Source organism: Meles meles, chromosome 6 (genome assembly GCF_922984935.1).
Source record: "Meles meles chromosome 6, mMelMel3.1 paternal haplotype, whole genome shotgun sequence".
Taxonomy (NCBI): Eukaryota; Metazoa; Chordata; class Mammalia; order Carnivora; family Mustelidae; genus Meles; species Meles meles.
In genome coordinates this window covers 67,988,017-68,008,486 of record NC_060071.1, presented here as the reverse complement: position 1 = coordinate 68,008,486, position 20,470 = coordinate 67,988,017, and the positions used below count along the sequence as shown (strand labels likewise).

Genomic DNA, 20,470 nt, shown 5'->3' with positions numbered 1-20,470 from the left:
GCCTAGATATAAAGAAAATTTAATTTAACATTTTCTCTTCAATTTGTTTTTTATAGCAGACATGTTAATTTCATTTTGAACATGGTATGCCAAATATCCTGAGCTTCCAGGAATAAAGTCATGTAGCTCCCCAAGGAATTTCTTCATGGCATCAATTGATATATAACCTAAAAAATAAAAAAATACATATATTTGAAATCCTGTCATGCTATCATGTTGTTTTGAAGTATCTTTGATTTATTAGAGTTCAGATTTCTAAAGAAAGTTTTTAGAAAAAAGTGAAAAGAAGAAATAATGCCAGTGAGAAGATTCTCTGTGAAACTTAATAATTACCAGGGAACACCTCCTTCCCAACTCCCCACTCCCTGCAGCCATCTACCTCTTATTTTCTTTTATCTTTTTAAAAGATTTTATTTATTTATTTCAGGCAGAGAGAAAGAGAGTAAGAGAGAGCACAAGAAGGGGGTGGGTCGGAGGGAGAAGCAGGCTCCTTGCTAAGCAGGGACCCTGACGCAGGACTCTATCTTGGGACTCTAGGATCAAGACCTGAGCCGAAGGCAGTCGCTCAACCAACTGAGCCACCCAGGCACCCTATTTATTTATTTTTAAAGATTTTATTTATTTATTTAGAGAGTATGTGTGAGCAGGGGAGGAGCAGAGGGAGAGGGAGATGGTCTCCAGCCGACTCCATGCTGAGCACAGAGCCTGACTTAGGGCTGGATCCCAGGACCTGAGATCATGACCTGAGCTAAAATTGAATTAATCAACTGAACAACCCAGAAGCCCCTTCTACCTCTTTTTAAAACACAAATATTTGATTATCTACTTTGACTACTGAGAGTGTAATGTCCAGGTTGAGGATAAAACATAAAGTACCTAGACCAAAATAACTGGAAAGTGTCTGGCTTAGAGTATAATAACTTAGAACTATCTATCCAATAGCTATTAACAACACAAACAGTTCATCTTCACTAGTAGAGCAAGGCACACTTTCCTGCACTGCTAACACAGGGTTAGTATTCTATAATAAGAAATTAAGGAAAGGGGGGCCTGGGTGGCTAAGTTGGTTAAGTTGCTTTCAGCTCAGGTCATGATCCCAGGGTTCTGGGCTTGAATCCCGAATTGGGCTCCCTGCTCTCTAAGGTGTGTGGGGGGTCTGCTTCTCTCTCTCCCCCTGGCCCTAACCCCTCCCCCAATGCTCTCTTTCAGATAAATAAATAAAATCTTTTAAAAATAATAGATTAAGAATAATCAGTATTACTGCTTAGTCAACAAAGGTTATGAGTGTGATTAATTTTGATAACAGTAATCTGAAATTGATAAGAGTATTAAAGAACCCATCACAGAATGTAGACAGCTTAAGAGCTTAAGGGCTCAATGACTTTAGGGCAACCCATCTGGGACCCCTCTCACTCTAAAGGGCTTTTTTTCCCTTTCTTTCTGTTCTCGCCCTCACTTAATGAACTTTTACTCACTTCAAAAAAAAAGACTCAATGACTTGAAGCAATATTATCTTCACAGCAACTGCTTATCTGAGTGATTATTTTTATGAGTAATATATTTATAATTAATATTAAAACTGAAACCTAATTTAAAAGTCAATACCGTGTGAGAAAAATTCTGGTAGAGCTCAAAGATGATTGATTTTAGAAAACCACCACTAACATGCGGTACACGTGCATATAGTTTGATTGCTTTTAATAATATATAATAAATTGACAGTTAATAAATTAACTATGAATTCACTAATATAAAACTGATTAGTGTCTTTAAAGATATTTTAATCATAATAATTTACTTTAGAAAAGTAGAAAATTTAGATTTAGAAAATCTCTTGAGCCCTATTTCTATACCCCATATGGTTCATGATCTTTGCCTAATGACTAGGTTTCTGTGTAAAATAAACTAGTACAGGAAAATATTAACATTTAGTTAATTTCACTGTGTGAATTTTCTTTTTTCTTTTTTTTTTTTTTAAAGATTTTATTTATTTACTTGACAGAGAGAGAGATCACAAGTAGACAGAGAGGCAGGCAGAGAGAGAGAGAGGGAAGCAGGCTCGCCGCTGAGCAGAGAGCCCGATGTGGGACTTGATCCCAGGACCCTGAGATCATGACCTGAGCTGAAGGCAGCGGCTTAACCCACTGAGCCACCCAGGCGCCCACTGTGTGAATTTTCTAAAGGTATGTGTGAGGATAGGAATTTTTAAAATAATTTTTATATTAATAAAAATATTCCTATAAGAAGGATAGGACATTTTTGCATCAGAATGCATTTTGCATTATTTTAGCAGTTTTGAAGTAGTTAGGACTTCAGGCTGAAGTTGACTGACACTCAAACTAAACTAGCTTAATAGAAAGATTGCTGTGTCAACCAAACTGTGAGGAAGGCAGACATATTGTGGAGCCTCAGAAGTAACCAGAGCTCATGGCTGTCTCTCACTGGTATCCAATTTTTCTCTACATGTTAATTTCAGTTCCTCTCTCTTGAGGCAAGTTGGCTTTTTTTACATGGTAGGAAACATGGACCCACACGACTTCCAAGTTTTAGATCTAAAGAGCTATGTTCACCTGAATGAGAATGATTTGACTGGCTGCATTCTATGTATAAAAATCTAGAGAAAGCTATGACTGGCCCAACTCAAATCAGGTATTCATTCCCAAGGCAACTGCTGGGGGTGAGGAGCAAGCTCATGTTTTAGGAAATGACTATTTCTGTGTATCAGATGAATAGAGGGGAAGAAAAGAAAGTTCCTAAGAAAAGTATTCTTGGTGGAGGATTCCATACATGTCTATGGTAGTCAGCCTCCCAGATGACCCTAAATGACTCCTATCTCTTGGTATTCACAAATTTGTGTAGTCTCTAGAAGGAGAATCTGTACTTAGGTTGGTCTGTATGACCAACAGCACATGGCAGAAGTGATTGTATGCCACTTCTAAGAGTAGGATATAAAAAGAGACAGTGGCTTCTATCTTAGGTATGCTCTTTTTCCTTCTTGTATTTCTTACTCTGAGGAAGTGACCTGCCATGTTGTGAACAGCCTTATGGAGAGGCCCACTTGGTGAGGAGTTTGGCCTTTGGCCAAAAATCAGCAAGGACCCAAAGCTTGCCAATAACCACATGAGTGAACTTTAAAATGGATTTTCCAGTCCCACTTGTAACTTCAGCCTAGCTGACAACTTGACTGCAACCTTATGAGAGATTTTGAGACAGAGTATCTAATTAAGATGCTCTTGGAGGGGCGCCTGGGTGGCTCAGTGGTTTAAGCTACTGCCTTCAGCTCAGGTCATGATCTCAGGGTCCTGGGATCGAGTCCCGCATCGGGCTCTCTGCTTGGCGGGGAGCCTGCTTCCTCCTCTCTCTCTCTCTCTCTCTCTGCCTGCCTCTCTCCCTACTTGTGATCTCTATCTGTCAAATAAATAAATAAAAATCTAAAAAAAAAAAAAAAAAAAAAAAAAAAAGGAGTTCTCTTTAAAAAAAAAAAAAAAAAAAAAAGATGCTCTTGGATTCCTGGCCCTCAGAAACTATCAAGTAATAAATGTTCATTGTTTTAAGCTGCTAACTTTTAGAACAATATGTTATACAGTGATAGGTAACTAATACAGTATCTGTAATAGGTTCCCAAATTTTTAATTATCAGAACTTTTTGGTTTGAAATTTTTTGCCTGCAAGATATTTACAGTTATTAATTTTTAAAATTAGTCACACATATAGCTGTCAATCAGAATTTCTTATCATGGGTGATAAGTAATGATATCAGACTAAAATAATTTAATTCCAGTCAAAAGCAAAAACAAAAACAGATAAAAAAAAATCCCTTGATATTTTATGGGACATTTATGGGACATTTGGCACTATCTGAAGGTATTTTCAGTTGTCACAACTTGGGACCGGCTCTAGGGTATAGTTCCAACTACAACCTAAAATCTAATTAGTTCTATTTTAAGAGACTTAACATTCATTGAATTGAACCCAATCCTTTTTAAGGAAGATACAGTCAAGTTACAGTCACAAAAGTTGCTACCACTGTCTAAATTAGAACTGTCACTCACTATATTCCAACAAAAAGTTAGTTATTCCTTCCTATAAAGCAGATGGGCATGATTAAAAAAAAAAAGGAAGTAGTTGTCATTTCACATGAAAACAAAAGCCAAAGAATCATCTCTAAAGCTTGAAACTTTCTTTCAAGAAAGTACAATTTAAATTTTTTAAAAACTTTAATGTAGGGGCACCAGGTTGGCTCAGTCAGAAGAGCCATGCCTCTTGATCTCAAGGTCATGAGCAGGAGCCCAGTGTTGGGTGTGGAAGTTACTTAAAATAAATAGATAAACTTAAAAAAATAAAATCTTAATATAAAAACATAAGAAAAAAATAAAGAAAATAAAAAGATCAGAAAATTTTACTTTGGCTCTATCAATAAAATTAACAAAAGATTATCACAGCTTGAAATTTTACTTTTAAAAGTCTGACTGATTATTTTTATAGTTCTTTTTTAGTTTGTTTTTAATACAACACTTTCATGTCTTTTGAATAGTCAGCAGTGAAACAGAACAGTATTGTTACATGTCCAAATCTAAGGATTTGTCTTTATTATACGGCTGATTTTAACACTTATTATTGATTTTTAAAATATGTTATCAAACACTTGGTAAATCCAAATGAACATGAGACATTTAGAATCTGGTGATAAAGTTGCCTGAAACAAAATCAATACCAGTAATAGGCCACAACGTGGTTTAAGGGATACCTACATTTTATCTGAATGTTTAGGCCTAAAGATAAATTAGGGTAGCAATCATTGCTCCCGATATTAGAACTTGAGTATTTCTACTTAGTTCATTGTCCTTTGCAGGCCACAATTGCTCCTAAGAACCCCAGAACTGACTTCTCTGCTGTCAAAGCTAGGTAACAGACAGAGCCTCAGAAGACACATTAAAAGTTCTTTTTAAAGTGCTTTTCTAGGGCACCTGGGTGGCTCAGTGGGTTAAAGCCTCTGCCTTTGGCTCAGGTCATGATCCCAGGGTGCTGGGATCGAGCCCCACATCGGGCTCTGCTTGGCAGGGAGCCCGCTTCCTCCTCTCTCTCTGCCTGCCTCTCTGCCTACTTGTGATCTCTGTCTGTCAAATAAATAAATAAAATCTTTTAAAAAAATAAAAAATAAAGTGCTTTTCTAGGGTGCCTAGGTGGCTCAGTGGGTTAAGCCTCTCAGGATCCTAGGATTGAGCCCCACATTAGGCTCGCTCTCTCTGCCTGCCTACTTGTGATCTCTCTCTCTGTCAAATAAATAAATTAAATCTTTAAAAAAAAAAATAAAGTGCTTTTCTAAAGGCTATGAACAGAAGAAAAAAAGTAATGAAACAAATGGCTCAACCAAATGTTAGAAGGAATAGTACTATGAGAGAAGACGTAAGAATTTGTGGACTAGTTGCAAGAGTTAGTTTTAACACTGATAAAGAGAATGTGATAAATACACAAATGATTTTTAAAAATGAAATTTCAAAAACCTATACTTCTAAGTTGCTGTGTTTGAAACACAATATTTTTAAAAACAATCCGTGACCCTACTGAATACTACCCAGATCAAAGTATATAAATACCGATCTCACTCACTGCTGTCCAAATCCCAATGGCCAGTGTCATCTGGTTCCCATGGTTCCACCCTCTCATGTCAGCCTTAGTAAGCTGTCTTTCTATATGTCAGGTACTAGAAAACCCAAATATGGAGTCCATGGACACCTGTGAACCTCTTTAAATTTTATGTAAAGTTGGTGTGTTATGTTTGTGTGTGTGTATGCTAGGGAAGGGGGTCTATGTTTCATCAGATTCTCAGAGGAAACTATGATTAGAGTTGTCCATATAATTTATCTTCCAAACTGGGACACCCGAGAGGAAAAAACTGATCCCAGGACAACAGACATAAACTGGGACTGTCTTGTGTACACAAGGATGCGTATTCCTGCTACCAACAGACAAATGTTTTAACAGAAAACATGGGACCTATCTCTGGGTCAGTTCTGGAGATTTATTTAATGCATTGTTGTACATTGGGTATTTAATGCTTTATTATACAAAATAGTCTTTTGTTTCTTCCCTACTTGGGTTTTTCTCTAAATTTTATTTTATTTTAAGGTGCCTCAGCGCAGTAGGTAGCGCGTCAGTCTCATAAATTTTATTTTATTTTAGATTACCTGTTACCATGTTGTTCACAGGATAATTCTGAAGAGGGAAGTACATCTGCTTTTCTGTAACTGGAGTCCTTATAAAATGTTTTTCTGTGCTATAAAATCAAACATACAGAAAGTCTTATTTATATTTGTTTTTCCCTGAAAAATTATTCCAGGCAATATATATACAGTAATCTATTTGTTTTTGAGCAGACTTCAATCTCATTGGGTGAAAATGTTAAGTGCGGACTTCTTTTGTGCTTCTAAGTAATACAATTCCCATATAGATATTTTCATCTTTCTTGGCCACTTCACAAAACATTATTTTTTGTGTATATAGAGATATAAGTCTTTTTTTTCAGTATTCTTAAAAGCAAAATAATTCAATAATACTTTATAATTAGATTATATATATATATATGTATATACATATAAAATCTTAAACATGCCAAAGAAAGTATAGTGGGGTCTATTTGAAATAATCATAGCATTTTTTGTTATTCGGTGTTTAAAGAATTGGAACTCTATTAACTAGTACTTCAATGTTTTAAATAAAAAATGAAATTTGGGGAAATCATGAGGTACACTAAGATTCTGAAGTGACTTCTGAGTTAAAAAGAAAAAAAGTTAAAGTATTCTGAGTGTGGTTGTGTAGTATAATTATATTCTCACTTTGAAGAGCTAAGTAGTTTTCAACTAAAATATTCTGTTTTCTAACTGTGCCAAGTAATAATGTTTACTGTATTTAGACTACATATAACCAATAGGTAATACAATTATATGAAAATAAAAACCTCAATAATGAAGTTGGGGTCATCCTTAATTTATTATTTTCCTTTAAAAATCTAAAATTATACTTAGTGAAAGTAAAGCTTTATTTTCAATTTGTTTAAAAATTAGATTTCATCTGAACTCTTTTTTTTTTAAAGGTTTTATTTGAGAGCAGGTGAGAGAGAGAGTGAGAGAGAGAGCATGAGGGAGGGGCAGAGCGAGAAGCAGAATTCCCAATGAGCCGGGAGGCTGATGTGGGACTTGATCCCAGGACTTGGGATCATGACCTGAGCCAAAGGCAGATGCTTAACCGAAGGCTTACAAAAGAAATGACAGCTCAGTTAGGATAAGATCCTTCAAATAAAGCAAAATAATCTTCCCAGAAGAGTCAGGGACATTAAAAGGATAGCCATTATTGTTATTTAGTATGGCTTTAAAATTTCTGGCTAAGCAATGAGATGGGGGAGGGTAGAGAAGGAAATGGAAAAGATATCTAGTAAAAAGGAAGAAGCAATCTTTCATATTAACAAATGAAATGATTGTACACCCTGAAAAGCCAAGAGAATCACTGAAATATTTCTAGAATCTTAAAGATTCCAAGTGGGTAGTTATAAGACAAAAACCCAAATCAATAACTTTCCTATATAATAGCAATAACTAATAAAAATTAAATGGAAAAAATGATCCAATCCACAACAGCAACAAAATTCATAAAAATCTAGAAATAACCATAACAAGATATTTGTCATTCTATATGCAGAAAAATGGGAAACTTTACTGAAATAAAGAAAAGGAAAGTAAAGAAAAACAAAAAACATTCTCCTGCGGAGGAATATAGAATATTATAAAGTTATCAGTTCTTCTTAATATTTAACATAATTCTCGGGGTGCCTGGGTGGCACAGTGGGTTAAAGCTAAAGCCTCTGCCTTCGGCTCAGGTCATGATCCTGGAGTTCTGGGATGGAGCCCTGCATCAGGCTCTCTGCTCAGCAGGGAGCCTGCTTTCTCCCCTCTTTCTGCCTGCCTCTCTGCCTAGCTGTGATTTCTTTCTGTCAAATAAATAAATAAAATCTTTTTAAAAAAATTTGACATAATTCTCAATAGGGATTTTAGAGGTTAATAATTCTAAAATTTACCTGAACAACATGTTAGAATATCTAATAAGAGGCAGACCAAATTTATAATAGAATGGGAAAAAAACTAGCAATAATCTTAAAAGACATATAAAATTTAATGAGGAAAATATGAAAATGTTCCTCAAGGGGCACAAAAGAAAATTTGAAAAAGTGAGGAAAAAATACCATTTTCTCAGATAAGATTCAGTATCAGAGATAGTCTCCCTAAGTTAATCTATATATTTTTTGTAATGTTACTAGAAGTAACAACAGTAACTTTTTAAAAATATATGAACAAAGTGGCTCTAAAATTCAGAGAGAAAAACAAACCAGCAAGAAGAATAACTAAGATTTGAAAAAGAATAAAGAGGAAGACAAGCACTAAATATTAAATAAGGAACTAAAACAGAGCCATTTGTATGACAAATGAAGGGAATATAAAAATATAAAATGCAGAAATAGACCCAAATACTTATAGGGATCTAACCCTATGATAAAGGTGGCATTTTAAGGCAGGTTAGGGGAGGGGAAGATAAAATATTTAATCAACAGTTAGCTATCTGGAGGAAAGAAAAAAAAAGTGGAATCCCACCTCACTTATTACACAAAGATATATCCCAAATGTGTTACAAATTTAAATTGAAAAATAAATAATTAAGAAGAAACCAAAGCAAAAAAAAATAATAATAATCGTAAGAGGAAGACTTCCCTAAGTACAACACAAAACCTAAAAGCCATTAAAAAAAAGTTAAAAGGATTAATGTATATAGGAAAATATATTTGCATGACAAACCCAGCATTTTTTTAAAGATTATTTATCTATTTGACAGAGAGATAACAAGTAGGCAGAGGGGCAGGGGAGAGAAAGAAGACAGAGGGAAAGAAGGGAAAGCCGGCTCCCCGCAAAGCAGAGAGTCCGATGCGGGGCTTGATCCCAGGACCTTGAGATCATGACCTGAGCCGAAGGCAGAAGCTTAACCTACTGAGCCACCGGGTGCCCCAAACCCAGCATTTTTTAAAGTCAAAAGACAATAGGCTAAGGATTAATTCTAACTTATTTCACAATGAAGCAATTCTCCTAAAATGTAAAGTGTTCTTATAAAAAAATAAAAGCAAACTCGATCAATAGAAAAATGTGCAAAGGATATGAACAAACAGTTCACAGAAACGTATAGCGGTTCTCAAACACCTGAAGACACGCAACCTCGTTCATAATAATAACAATTCAAACAAAACGAGACTAAGATACCATTTTATACCTATTAGATTAACAAAGACCAAAATATATGATAGTACTCTGTGTTGGGGAAGGTATCATGAAATAAGAAGAGTAACCATCCCAAGTTTACCCTAGATTAAGGGATTTCTCAGGATATGGGACTTTTCACTGTTAAAATCAGGACAGTTCTAAGCAAACCTGGATGTTTTGTTCCCCCAGCTGGAAAAGGCACTTTTATACACAACCAGTAGGAGCATAAATTGATTTAACCTGTATGGAAGGCAATTTGGTAAGATTTATCAAGGATACAAATTTACATGCCTTTGACCTCCTAAGAATTACCCTACAGACACTCACACACCTGAAAAATTACATTACATAATCAGTCACTGAAGCATTGTTTTAAAGAGCAAACTAGAAATTACCTAAAAGTCCATTAAAATAAACAACTAGAGGGGCGCCTGGTCACCTGGGCGGCTCAGTGGGGTAAGCCTCTGCCTTTGTTCAGGTCATGATCTCAGGGTCCTGAGATAGAGTCCTGCATCGGGCTCTCTGCTCAGCAGGGAGCCTGCTTCCTTCCCCACAACCCTCTGCCTGCCTCTCTGCCTATTTGTGATCTCTGTCAAATAAATAAATAAATTTTTTAAAAAATAAGCCACTAGTTAAGTAAATTATGATAAATCCACATAGTGGAACACTATACAGTACAAAAATGAAAAAGCTCTTTATGTAATAATATGGAGTGTCTCCAAGGTAAATTAATGAGTGAAAAAAGGCAAAGGACTGAACAGGGCTTATAGTCTGTCACCATTTGTAAGAAAAAAGAGAAATGAAAATACTTACATGAATTTGCTAGTATATGCACATATAAGAAATTATAATATTGGTTGTTTCTGAGAGGGAAACTGGCTCGCTAGGAACCAGTATTTTCATAATACCCCCTTTTGTATGTGTTGGATTTTGAGTAATTAAAATTTGAAAATGAAAAATAATATGTAGGCATGAAGAACTAAAGAAAAGATTTTTAAAAGGAGAGTAATGGGGGCGCCTGGGTGGCTCAGTGGGTTAGCCTCTGCCTTCGGCTCAGGTCACAATCTCAGGGTCCTGGGATGGAGCATCTCAGGGTCCTGGGATCAAGCCCCGCATTGGGCTCTCTGCTCAGCAGGGAGCCTGCTTCCTTCTCTCTCTCTGCCTGCCTCCCTGTGTACTTGTGATTTCTGTCTGTCAAATAAATAAATAAAAATCTTAAAAAAAAAATAAAAGGAGAGTAATGAGTTTGAGACTTGCCTTATCAGGTATTAAAACACATAAATGAAGTTATATTATTTAAAATGAATATTGTATTGATACAGAAATAGATCCACAGATTAATGGAATAAAACAAATAGTCTAAAAATAGATCTCCATATATATATAAAAATGACAAAGAGAAATTACATATCAGTTGGAAATAGATTTATTATTCAAAAAACCAGTGGAAATTTCTTATTTGCAAAACAAAATCAATTTAGATCTTCACCTATTACCATACACCAAAATAGGTATCTCCAAAATTTAAAACTGATTTGATCTCTGAATGGGAAAGAACTTTTCTGAAAAGAAAAGCAATAGAAGAAATTATAAAGGAAAAGTAATCAATTTAATGATGCAGAAATTTAAAATATGTCTTTAAACAGTATAAGCCAGAAAACAAACTGAGGACATAATGTGACAAATTGGCAAAAGGATAATATAGCTATTATATAAAGATACCAGACAAGTTGATAAGACAATAAGACCCCCAATAAAAAGGGAAGAAAGGATAAAAACCACAGAAAAGAAATACAAAATGCTAATAAATTCAAAAAGTATCAAAGCCATTAGTAATCAAAGAAAAATGCACATTTAAACAAGATGTATTTGTATAAAACTAGTAAGAAATGTACTAATGTTGATAGTGGTTATCTCTAAGTGGTGGAGTTACTTATAATTTAAAATTGCTTTTTTTCTATTTTGAAAAATTAGATGCATTATGTTTATAACAGAATAATTAAATTCATGCAATTTTCAGAAGATTTGGGGAACATATTGGAAAGCAGGAAAAGCACTGTAATTAAGAGTTTGGATTCTAGGGGGTGCCTGGGTGGCTCAGTGGTTTAAGCCGCTGCCTTCGGCTCAGGTCATGATCTCAGGTCCTGGGATCGAGTCCCGCATCGGGCTCTCTGCTCGGCGGGGAGCCTGCTTCCCTCTCACTCTCTCTGCCTGCCTCTCTGCCTACTTGTGATCTCTCTCTGTCATAAATAAAAAATAAAATAAAATAAAATCTTTAAAAGAGTTTGGATTCTAGATCAGCTAGACTTAGCTTCAAATTCAGCTTCACTATGTAAGTATGTTGGGTGACATTAGCACTCTGAACCTGTTTCCTCAATTGTGAAATGGGACTGATAGCATTTATCTCTTACAAAGTTATGAGAATCAAATGAACTGATAAGCTCACAAGTGTCGTACATTTAGCAAGTGTTTAATAACTGGTTCATTACCTACTGTTCAATACCATTAGTAGTATGTCGACAAAACAAATGTTTCCTGAGTAAGGGCAAAATATATTTTATCTATGTTCACACTGCACCCTCTAGTGGTTCTATAAAGTAAAAGCTCTAGGTTAGACACCTACTAAGGTATCTATTCATGTCCTTTTTCTATTATTGTTATTGGATTGGACATACTTCCCCCAAATTAGTAAGTCCCCTTTGTATCCTAAACTAGTTTTTGGTAGGTGTTTTTCCACGTACATATTTTTCTTTTGACTTAGTTTATGGTGTTTTTATTGCCATGTACAAGTTTAAAATATTTTTGATAGTCACACTTACCAATCTTTTCCTTGATGGCATCTGTGTTTTGCAGGGCAACTATTTCCTAAAGAACTTATGTATCTGATATCTTTCCTAGTCAAGTGAATCACTGAGAGATACTTTTTATTTTCTATTTCCCAGCCTTTTCTTACAAGGTCACTTAGGATTATTATTCTTTCCTCTATTAAGGATATCTTCATTAAGATATTCTTCTATTAAGAATATCTCTATTAAGAATATCTTCACGGTCTTACCTCTTCCATTCTTATTTTCCTTCCTCTCTTTACCAGTTTCTTATCTCAAAATAAGCATAGTTTTTTTTTTTTTGCTATGTTCAAAGGAGTAAGTTGAAAGGAGTGCTATACATAGAGATCCCAAGACTTAAAATATGGATTCTCTAACTTAAGTGGTAGAATATCTAGAAGTCACAGGACCATGAAACAATACTTTACTAAACTTAATTAAATACACAACTTTGTGTAAATTAGATAACAACTAACTTCAAATTATAACAACCAAATAGTAGATACAAGAGATGTAAGTAAAAAAGAAGAAAAACTTAAAATTGAAGACACTATATAATGTAAACCCATTATTTTTTTTTCTTGGATGACTGGAGGTTTATTTAACACTGGTGGGCTCAGAGGAGACTGTTCTCCAAAGGTCTGAGCCAACCCTTTAATTTTTAAATTGAAAAGAGACACTACTATTTGATCATTTTTATTTATGCAGCTAAATGCCAGACCTTTGAATAGCCAGTAATCTCTATCAGTGTTTGAAAACCATGGAACCAGAAAATATGGAATTAGGACTGGATAATAAATAAGGCTGAAAAAAGGGGGCCTCTCAGAGATTGGCTCCAACATAATGGTAAATCCATGATTGTCTGTCTTTTTAAAATTGATTTCTTAAACCAAAGTAACCACATTACAAACAATTTAGAAAGGAAAAGGGAAAAATCACTCAGAACTTCCAATCCTAATAAAATTAATGCTCATATTTTATATATCTCTTTATTTAATAAATAATGTAACAGTAATACAATATACATAAATTCTTATTTTTCCTTTTGCAAGGATAGTACATCATAGTGGTTGGCTCTGGAATTACACTGATCCAGTTCAAATCCAACTTCTCCCCACTTAATAATATAAGTTTGTATGACTTTCAGCAAATTAATCTGTCTAATCCTAGACATCTTTGGGCTATAAAATGGCAGTGGTGATAATGATAATATCAATTGTGTAAGAAGACTGTGAAAATTAAATGAGATAAACACAGTTAGTGTTCGAAGATCCCTACATTGAATTGAATATCAAAGAAATGTATGAATTCAATACCTTTTGGATAATTCTTTTTCCTGATCTCTTGCTAGTTCACTGCTTTCCCTAAGGGCTTTTATTTCATTTGGTATTATTTCATCATGCTGTGGATAGCAAAAGAAATCACATTTTTAAAAATGAGCGCACCAATGATCCAATCAAATGGTTTTTAAAAAAGCAAAAAAGTAAATTGACAATATATATCAAGAGTCATAAAAATATTTATACACTTAGGCACATTCAGACTAGTTCGTTGGCAAAAACTTACAAAACTTCGCACGCACATACAACTATACTATCTGTTTTTAGGGCTGTGTTATGAAGACTGTGTGTTTTTAAAATATCAGGTCTGGTTGTATTAGATCATAGAACTTTTGCTGATTTTATTCTCTTTTCAAGTTTTGACCTTTTCCCTAATGTGGCCATATTACTTTTTATTTTTAAAAGATAAGGAAACAAAAAAAATGTTTATTAATTTAAACTGTCTTAAAATCCTTGACTTGAAAATTCCAGACTCCCTTGACTTACAAATCCAAAGTATGAAGTAAGCTGAACAAATCATATTTCCCCTCCAAAATTAAAATGGAGGGCACCTGGATGGCTCAGTTGTTAAGTGTCTGCCTTCGGCCCAGGTCATGATCTCAGGGTCTTGGGATGGAGCCCCATGTCAGACTCTGCTTTGTATTGAGTCTGCTTTTCCCTCTCCCTCTCCCTCTTCCTCTCTGCTCTCTCTCTCTGCTCTTCCTGTCTCTCTCAAATAAGTACATAAAATTTTTAAAAATTTAAAATTTAAATAAAATTTAAAATTTTTTAAAAATTAAAAATTAAAAAAAATTTAAATTAAAAAAAAAAACCACAAAATTAAAATGGAGTCTTAGGTTACTGAGTTAAGAAAGAGTAAAATGTGTATAAAGCTTTTCCAAAAGATTATGTGAAAGTAACTCAGGTACTGGTACCTGTCACATAATATAATTACTTAATATGCCATTAGGAAATTTCTCTGTTTAGATCACAAATCCACTCCAAACAATAATAATGTTCTTCAAATTACTTACCAGATTTACCCTTGTTGTTGCCATTCAATGAAGTCCTTTCTACTTATATATTCTATGGTTACATTATTATAATTGACTAATATCAATCATTACTTTCAAAGAACTAACAAAATCATTTATCATAAAATCATATAATTTCTAGAGTCAGTCATCACTACAGGCATGTTCTACTAATTTTTTTCCTGTCTTTTTTTTTTATTAACATATATTGTAATATTTGCCCCAGGAGTACAGGTCTGTGAGTCATCAGGCTTACTCTACCAACTTTTTTCATAGAAAAAATAATGGATTGGGTTGGAGCTAAGAAAATTTGATTCCATTTTGCTATTATCTAGTATGTGAACTAAAATAGGCTTTTACTTTCTCTTTACCTTGGTTCTCTCATTTTCAGAACTGAGTGATTAATTAATGGGCTTTAAGGAGCTTTTTAGCTCTAAAGATCTGCATACTCAATAATTATTGTTAAATAACAACCATTCAGTCACCACTCACATTCCTGAAAACACTATCACAAGCCAAGGGTTAGATATTATGGTCCTTAGTACAACACAGCCAAAAATACTAAAACAACTATGATTTTCAGATGATGAAAACTTGGAAAAAAAAGAACTAACTAATGAAAGAAACACAAAATGTATAAGTTAATTGCTTGGCTTCAGACATAGAAGATTTTCTTCCTAAGTATTTATTCTGAAAATTTTCAAACTATGAAATGTTAGAGAATAATACAGTAAATACTATATAGCTTTCACCTGATTCTTAACGTATCAACATTTTTATCACTCTGCATGCCTTCTCTCATTTTTTTATTTTTTGCTGGACCATTTGAAAAGATTTGCAGATATTATGACATTTTACTCCTTAGTCTTTAGCTTGCATTTTCTTTAAAAAGCATTCTTTTATCTTTATAATACTACCATCACAATTAAGAAAATTAACATTAATTCAATCTCACCTAATAATCCATATTTAAATTTTCCCAATTGTTCTCAACATGTCTTTTTTACTATTTAAAAAATATCCAGAATCCTATCAAGGTTTAATATATCATATTTGGTTGTTATGTCTCTTAATCTAGAACAGTATTCCTGCTTTTTTTGTTTTTTGATATTGTTTTAAAGAGTCTAATGTGATACGTCTCACATCCTGGAACTGTCTGAGTGTTAATTAGGTTAAACATTTTGAACAAGGACACTATATAGATAACACTGTATGCTTTCTACTATATCACATCCAGCTGAACGTAATGAGAGGTTATTCTAATTTTGGTGATGCTAAATTTGACCAGTTGGCTAAGACGGTGTCTGCCAGATCTCCCTACTGCGAAGGTACATAGCTTACCTTTGTAACTACTAAGCAACCTGTGGGGTGATAATTTGAGAACATGGTTTTAACACCCAATAATGACTCTGCCTAAATCAATTATTTTATTGGGGGTGGTAAATGGGGTTTTCTATTTAGTTGCTATTTTATAAGGAAAATTTCCCTTACTCCACTTTCCTTTCCTTCCTTCCAACCCTCCTTCTTGCCCTCCTTTCTTTCTTCTTCTTCTCATCTCTTTTCCTTCCTTTCTGCTGTTCTTTTTTTTTTCTTTCTTTCTTTCTGCTTTTGGAGTATCACTATTGATTCATGGATTCTTTTAAATTTAATGCATTATTCATTACTGTAATTCTTTTTGATGCTCAAATTATCTCAAATTTGGCTACTGCATAAAGATTTTGAAGTAAGTCAAAAGCATTGACAAATTTGAGGCAGAACAGCAGAAGCTATAAAACAGTCAATTTTCAGTATTGTACACATTTATGAGGGGTATTATTCAAAACATTTAATAATGACACAACACAGGAATTAGTAAATCAGAATCTATGCTGGCAGTAAAAAACTGGTAAATACTGTGAACCTATTATTCCCCTAATTAATGATAGAAGCAAATTTTCAAGTTATTTACAGGAATAATTTTATTCATACAAAAAATCTCAAATTTGTCAATATACTAGTGTGAAAACAATGTCAGAGTACATAATGTTCAATAAAAGCATGCCCTTTAAATTCCATAACTGGGATCACTGGTGTTAACATGTCACAAATAAGCATTTTTCAGATTACACTGCTTTCTAAAAATTTTTGAAACTGGAGATTCTAACAAAATACTTTAATTTACTCTTACCTTCTCTCTCTGAATATGTTGGTCTTGTTCCCAAATAAAACTACCAAGTTTTCTTCTTATTTCTGTGGTAAGAAAAACAAATCCAATACTGTTTTTTTAAAGTAATTTTGTAGAATTTTCTGAAGTTTACCTGAAGTCTGAAATTTCTAGGCCAGCATTATCCCACTTGCATCAAACTCACCTAAGATACTTGTTTAAAACGCAGATTCTTATTGAATCAGAAGACTGAGGAGGAGCTCAGGAATTTGCATTTCTGACAACCTCCCTGGATGATTCCAAAGCATTATGAAAATAACTATTGTAAATTTTTTTTCTGCTGGAATTTATGCCTTCATTAGATATCTGTGTCTTTAGGCCAACCATCAAAATAAAATAGGCCAACCAGTCAAAATAAAAGGCATAAAATTCCTAAATTTGTAGAGTAGAGGTCCTCAAGAATTCAGTAATTTGGTAAAAGAAGAGTGGAAGAGAAACATGTCTAGTGGGCATAGTAGTATAGGAATTCTAAGAATGCTCAGCATATCAAAGGAATATGTCATCATCCTTAATAATCTCAAAAGCTTCCACAGTAGCCCACTTGAGGACAAAAAGGTAACACTCCTTTAGACCTATGTCCAGTAACCACTGGACTAGGTATATATGAGCACCATATTGAAATGTGGCTAGTCCAAAGTGAGATGTGCTATGAGTGTAAAATAAACACTAGATTTCAAAGATTTAGCATCAAAAAAAAGAATGTAAATATCTCAATAATTTTTATGTTGGTTATATACTGAAATGACATTTTAGATATATTAGGTTAAATAAACTATATTTTTTAAATTAATTTTACCTAGGGGTACCTGGGTGGCTCAGTTGGTTAAGTGTTCAACTCTTGATTTCGGCTTAGTCAGATCACGATCTCAGGGTCATGAAATCAAGTGGGGAGTCTACTTAAGATTGTTTCCTTCTCCCTTTGCCCCTCCCCTCCCCTGGGCTCACTCTCTCTCTAAAAACAAACAAATCTTTAAAACATTAATTTCACCTATTTTTATCCACAGATTTCTTATTTATACTAGAAAATTTAAAATTAGTATGTGGTTCATATTTGCATCTCACACTTCTACTAGACTCTACTGGTCTAGGTGGATAATAATGTATACTTTTTATTCTTAAAAAGAGCATGTTTTCATTTAAAACAGATCTTTTAAAATTTTATTTATTAATTTTATTTTTTTAAGGTTTATTTATTTATTTTAGAGAGAAAGAGAGAGCATGCATATGTTGTGAGGTGAGGGAGGAACAGAGGGGGAGAGAGAGGGTCTTAAACAGACTCTGCACTGAGTGTGGAGCCCCTAATGCAGGGCTTGAACTCACAACCCTGAGATCATGACTTGAGCTGAAATCAAGAGTCAAATGCTTAACCAACTGAGCCACCCAGGCACAATACAAATATATGGGTTCATTATTAAAATGAATCTTAAAATTTCATTATAATAATGAAGAGATTGAAAACTAGCAAATATGTATTAAATGTTCACATGTCAGACTACTTAATATATTATCTCATTTTATCCTCAAAACAACTTTTTAAAATTCTCAAAACTAGTGAATATTGAATCCTCGCCAAGGAGCACTGGGAGGGCAAGATCTGCTTTTTGTCTTATTCACTACTGAATCCCCAGCACCTGGGTTGAAACCTGACACACAGGAGTTTAGTGAATGTGTGAATGAGCAATAAACAAAGATAGAATATGCACCCAAGGCAATCTGATCCCGAATCTATGATTTTCCACTTATATTAAATGATGCAAAATGCAAAAATCTCTTATTGAGAACGAAGATCAACCAAGATGGGAGACCGAGGTGGATTTGGCTAATAGAGATTGGATAAATGATTTTTGCTAACCTTCTTGCAAGCACTCAGGAGGAAGAATGAAATGACCTAAAGCCACCGAGTTTTTCATTTCAGCATTAGCTACTGCAGAGAGATAGTAGGCGTGAAAAACTGTAGCATTATCTTCTATGTAATCAAGGCTCTGATATATCCTAGGGGAAAGAAATGAAATATTTTAGGTTATAAAAGAAACAAGAATGTATTCAACCTTTCAAAAGAAAGAATAACTGAGTGGAAGTGGGGATAATTATCTATAGGCAATCAGGACAGTGGGGAATAAGGGAATGGGGAAAAGGGTAGCCAGGGTGGTGATTAGATCTCTGCTTTATAATGATAATATTAAGGGGGATTGCAGGTGGGCAGATTGGAGGCAGGGTAACCTTTCTGAAAGCTAGTGTGATAGTCCAGCAAGAGGTAATGACCGTGTGTAGGAAGATAGTAGCAGTGAGCAAGAACATTTACATGGGTACATCATGCATGTACCCTGATGTTTGGCCACCGACTGATTAATGGGGGTGGGGTGATTATTCTCAAGAAACTACTAGCGTTTTAAGTTTGAGAACACAGGACCTGGTGCGGGTGTGAAGGGGCAACCAGGAGATTTGGTTGAAACATATTGAACGTGATGGCCTTCAAAGCACCACGTAGAGCTGTGGGAGAGACAGCCAGAAACACAAGACTGGAACTCGGGAAGGCTCAAGGACCAGGTAGGAGGCCACGTCATTGTGGCAGAAAGGAGAAGAGAAAGGTTGTTTATGTCCCTCCCCCCTTCCCATCTAGGGCTGAAAACTTGCTCCTTTCCAGTCTATTCCTATCACCAATATTTCTTTTTTTTTTTTTAATATTTTATTATTTGACAGAGAGAAATCACAACTAGGCAGAGAGGCAGGCAGAGAGAGAGGAGGAAGCAGGCTCCCCGCGGAGCAGAGAGCCTGATGTGGGGCTCGATCCCAGGGCCCTGAGATCATGACCTGAGTCGAAGGCAGAGGCTTTAACCCACTGAGCCACCCAGGCGCCCCTCATCAATATTTCTTTGTGACCGCGACTTCCATCTTCAGCTCCTGGATCATCAGGACCTGAGAGGCACGGCCAGGTGGCCTTCAGGTACCTCAGCGTGTCTGGGTGGGAGGCATCACAGCTGAACAAGAAGTCGGCGTCCCTTGGGTCACTGATGGAGCCCCCTTCGGCCACTGTGGAGGCAAGAGCACAAGGGGAGTCTATCAAGTACCCTGGGACAAAAGTCCCATAGAGAACAGAGATGCTCTGCCCACCAGCTCACCCGCAACTTCCACCCAGATGCCTACCCCAGAACTGCCTCAGTTCTCGGCCGACGCTGCCACAGAACCAACCCCGCTGTCCTTGAAACATGGCGATCAGCTCGCACCCGGGGGTGTGGGGGAGGGGGGCCTAATGGGGATCGCTAATTGGTCTGAGGTGCGAAGCGAAGCTCGATGATTGGTTCTCAGAGTAATGGGCGGGAAAAGCCCAACGCTAAAGGAAGAGGGGTCTGGTCACTACCGGCGAGGGACCGACTGACCGGTGGGATTGTGAAGAAGCGGCTCAGCATTTCCCCGGAGGTGGCGGAGAAGGGTCAGTCATGCTTGTGAGTGTTAAACCTTCAGTGTTAAAGTTATTGTGCTATTGTTAGAGGCATAGCCACAGGTTCTGGAGCATCAGGTATTATTTTGAAGCCAAACTCATTTTATCATTTATAAATGTTTCAATTAGAATCTCTAAAAGATGACAACTTTTAGAAAGACAAAACCACAATACCATTATCACACTTAAAAATAATTCTTTAATACAAATTTCACCAGCATTGAAATTTGTTTGTTTGTTTGTTTTTTCAAAATTATGCTTTGCTTTTCGTTTCCACCACCTACCCCCCTACATGAGTTTTGATAATCTATATTTTTCTGGTGTTGGGTCCATTTAATCTAAAATTTCAAA

The 20,470-nt window shown here is 35.3% G+C and overlaps 1 protein-coding gene across 1 annotated transcript; it reads right to left on the bottom strand.

Annotated features, from left to right (window-relative positions):
- Window positions 1-24: 24 nt before the first annotated feature.
- Window positions 25-19,891, bottom strand: TERB2 (telomere repeat binding bouquet formation protein 2). The gene is made up of 7 exons (XM_046007001.1): window positions 19,825-19,891; window positions 19,629-19,710; window positions 18,533-18,672; window positions 16,645-16,706; window positions 13,441-13,526; window positions 6,189-6,277; window positions 25-167 (listed from the first exon to the last, which is right to left on the bottom strand). The coding sequence occupies exons 1-7, from the start codon at window positions 19,886-19,888 to the stop codon at window positions 25-27; spliced, it is 666 nt and encodes a 221-aa protein (XP_045862957.1). The 5' UTR covers window positions 19,889-19,891.
- Between the last annotated feature and the right edge of the window lie 579 nt (window positions 19,892-20,470).

Bases quoted from the DNA above. Each gene is read 5' to 3' on its own strand.
- TERB2 (XM_046007001.1), bottom strand. From the start codon at position 19,888: ATGTTTCAAGGACAGCGGGGTTGGTTCTGTGGCAGCGTCGGCCGAGAA. The intron at 19,711-19,824 runs GTAGGCATCTGG...TTGCCTCCACAG, and splicing joins AGAACTGAGGCAGTTCTGGG to TGGCCGAAGGGGGCTCCATC. The intron at 16,707-18,532 runs GTTAGCAAAAAT...TTCTTACCACAG, and splicing joins TCCTGAGTGCTTGCAAGAAG to AAATAAGAAGAAAACTTGGT.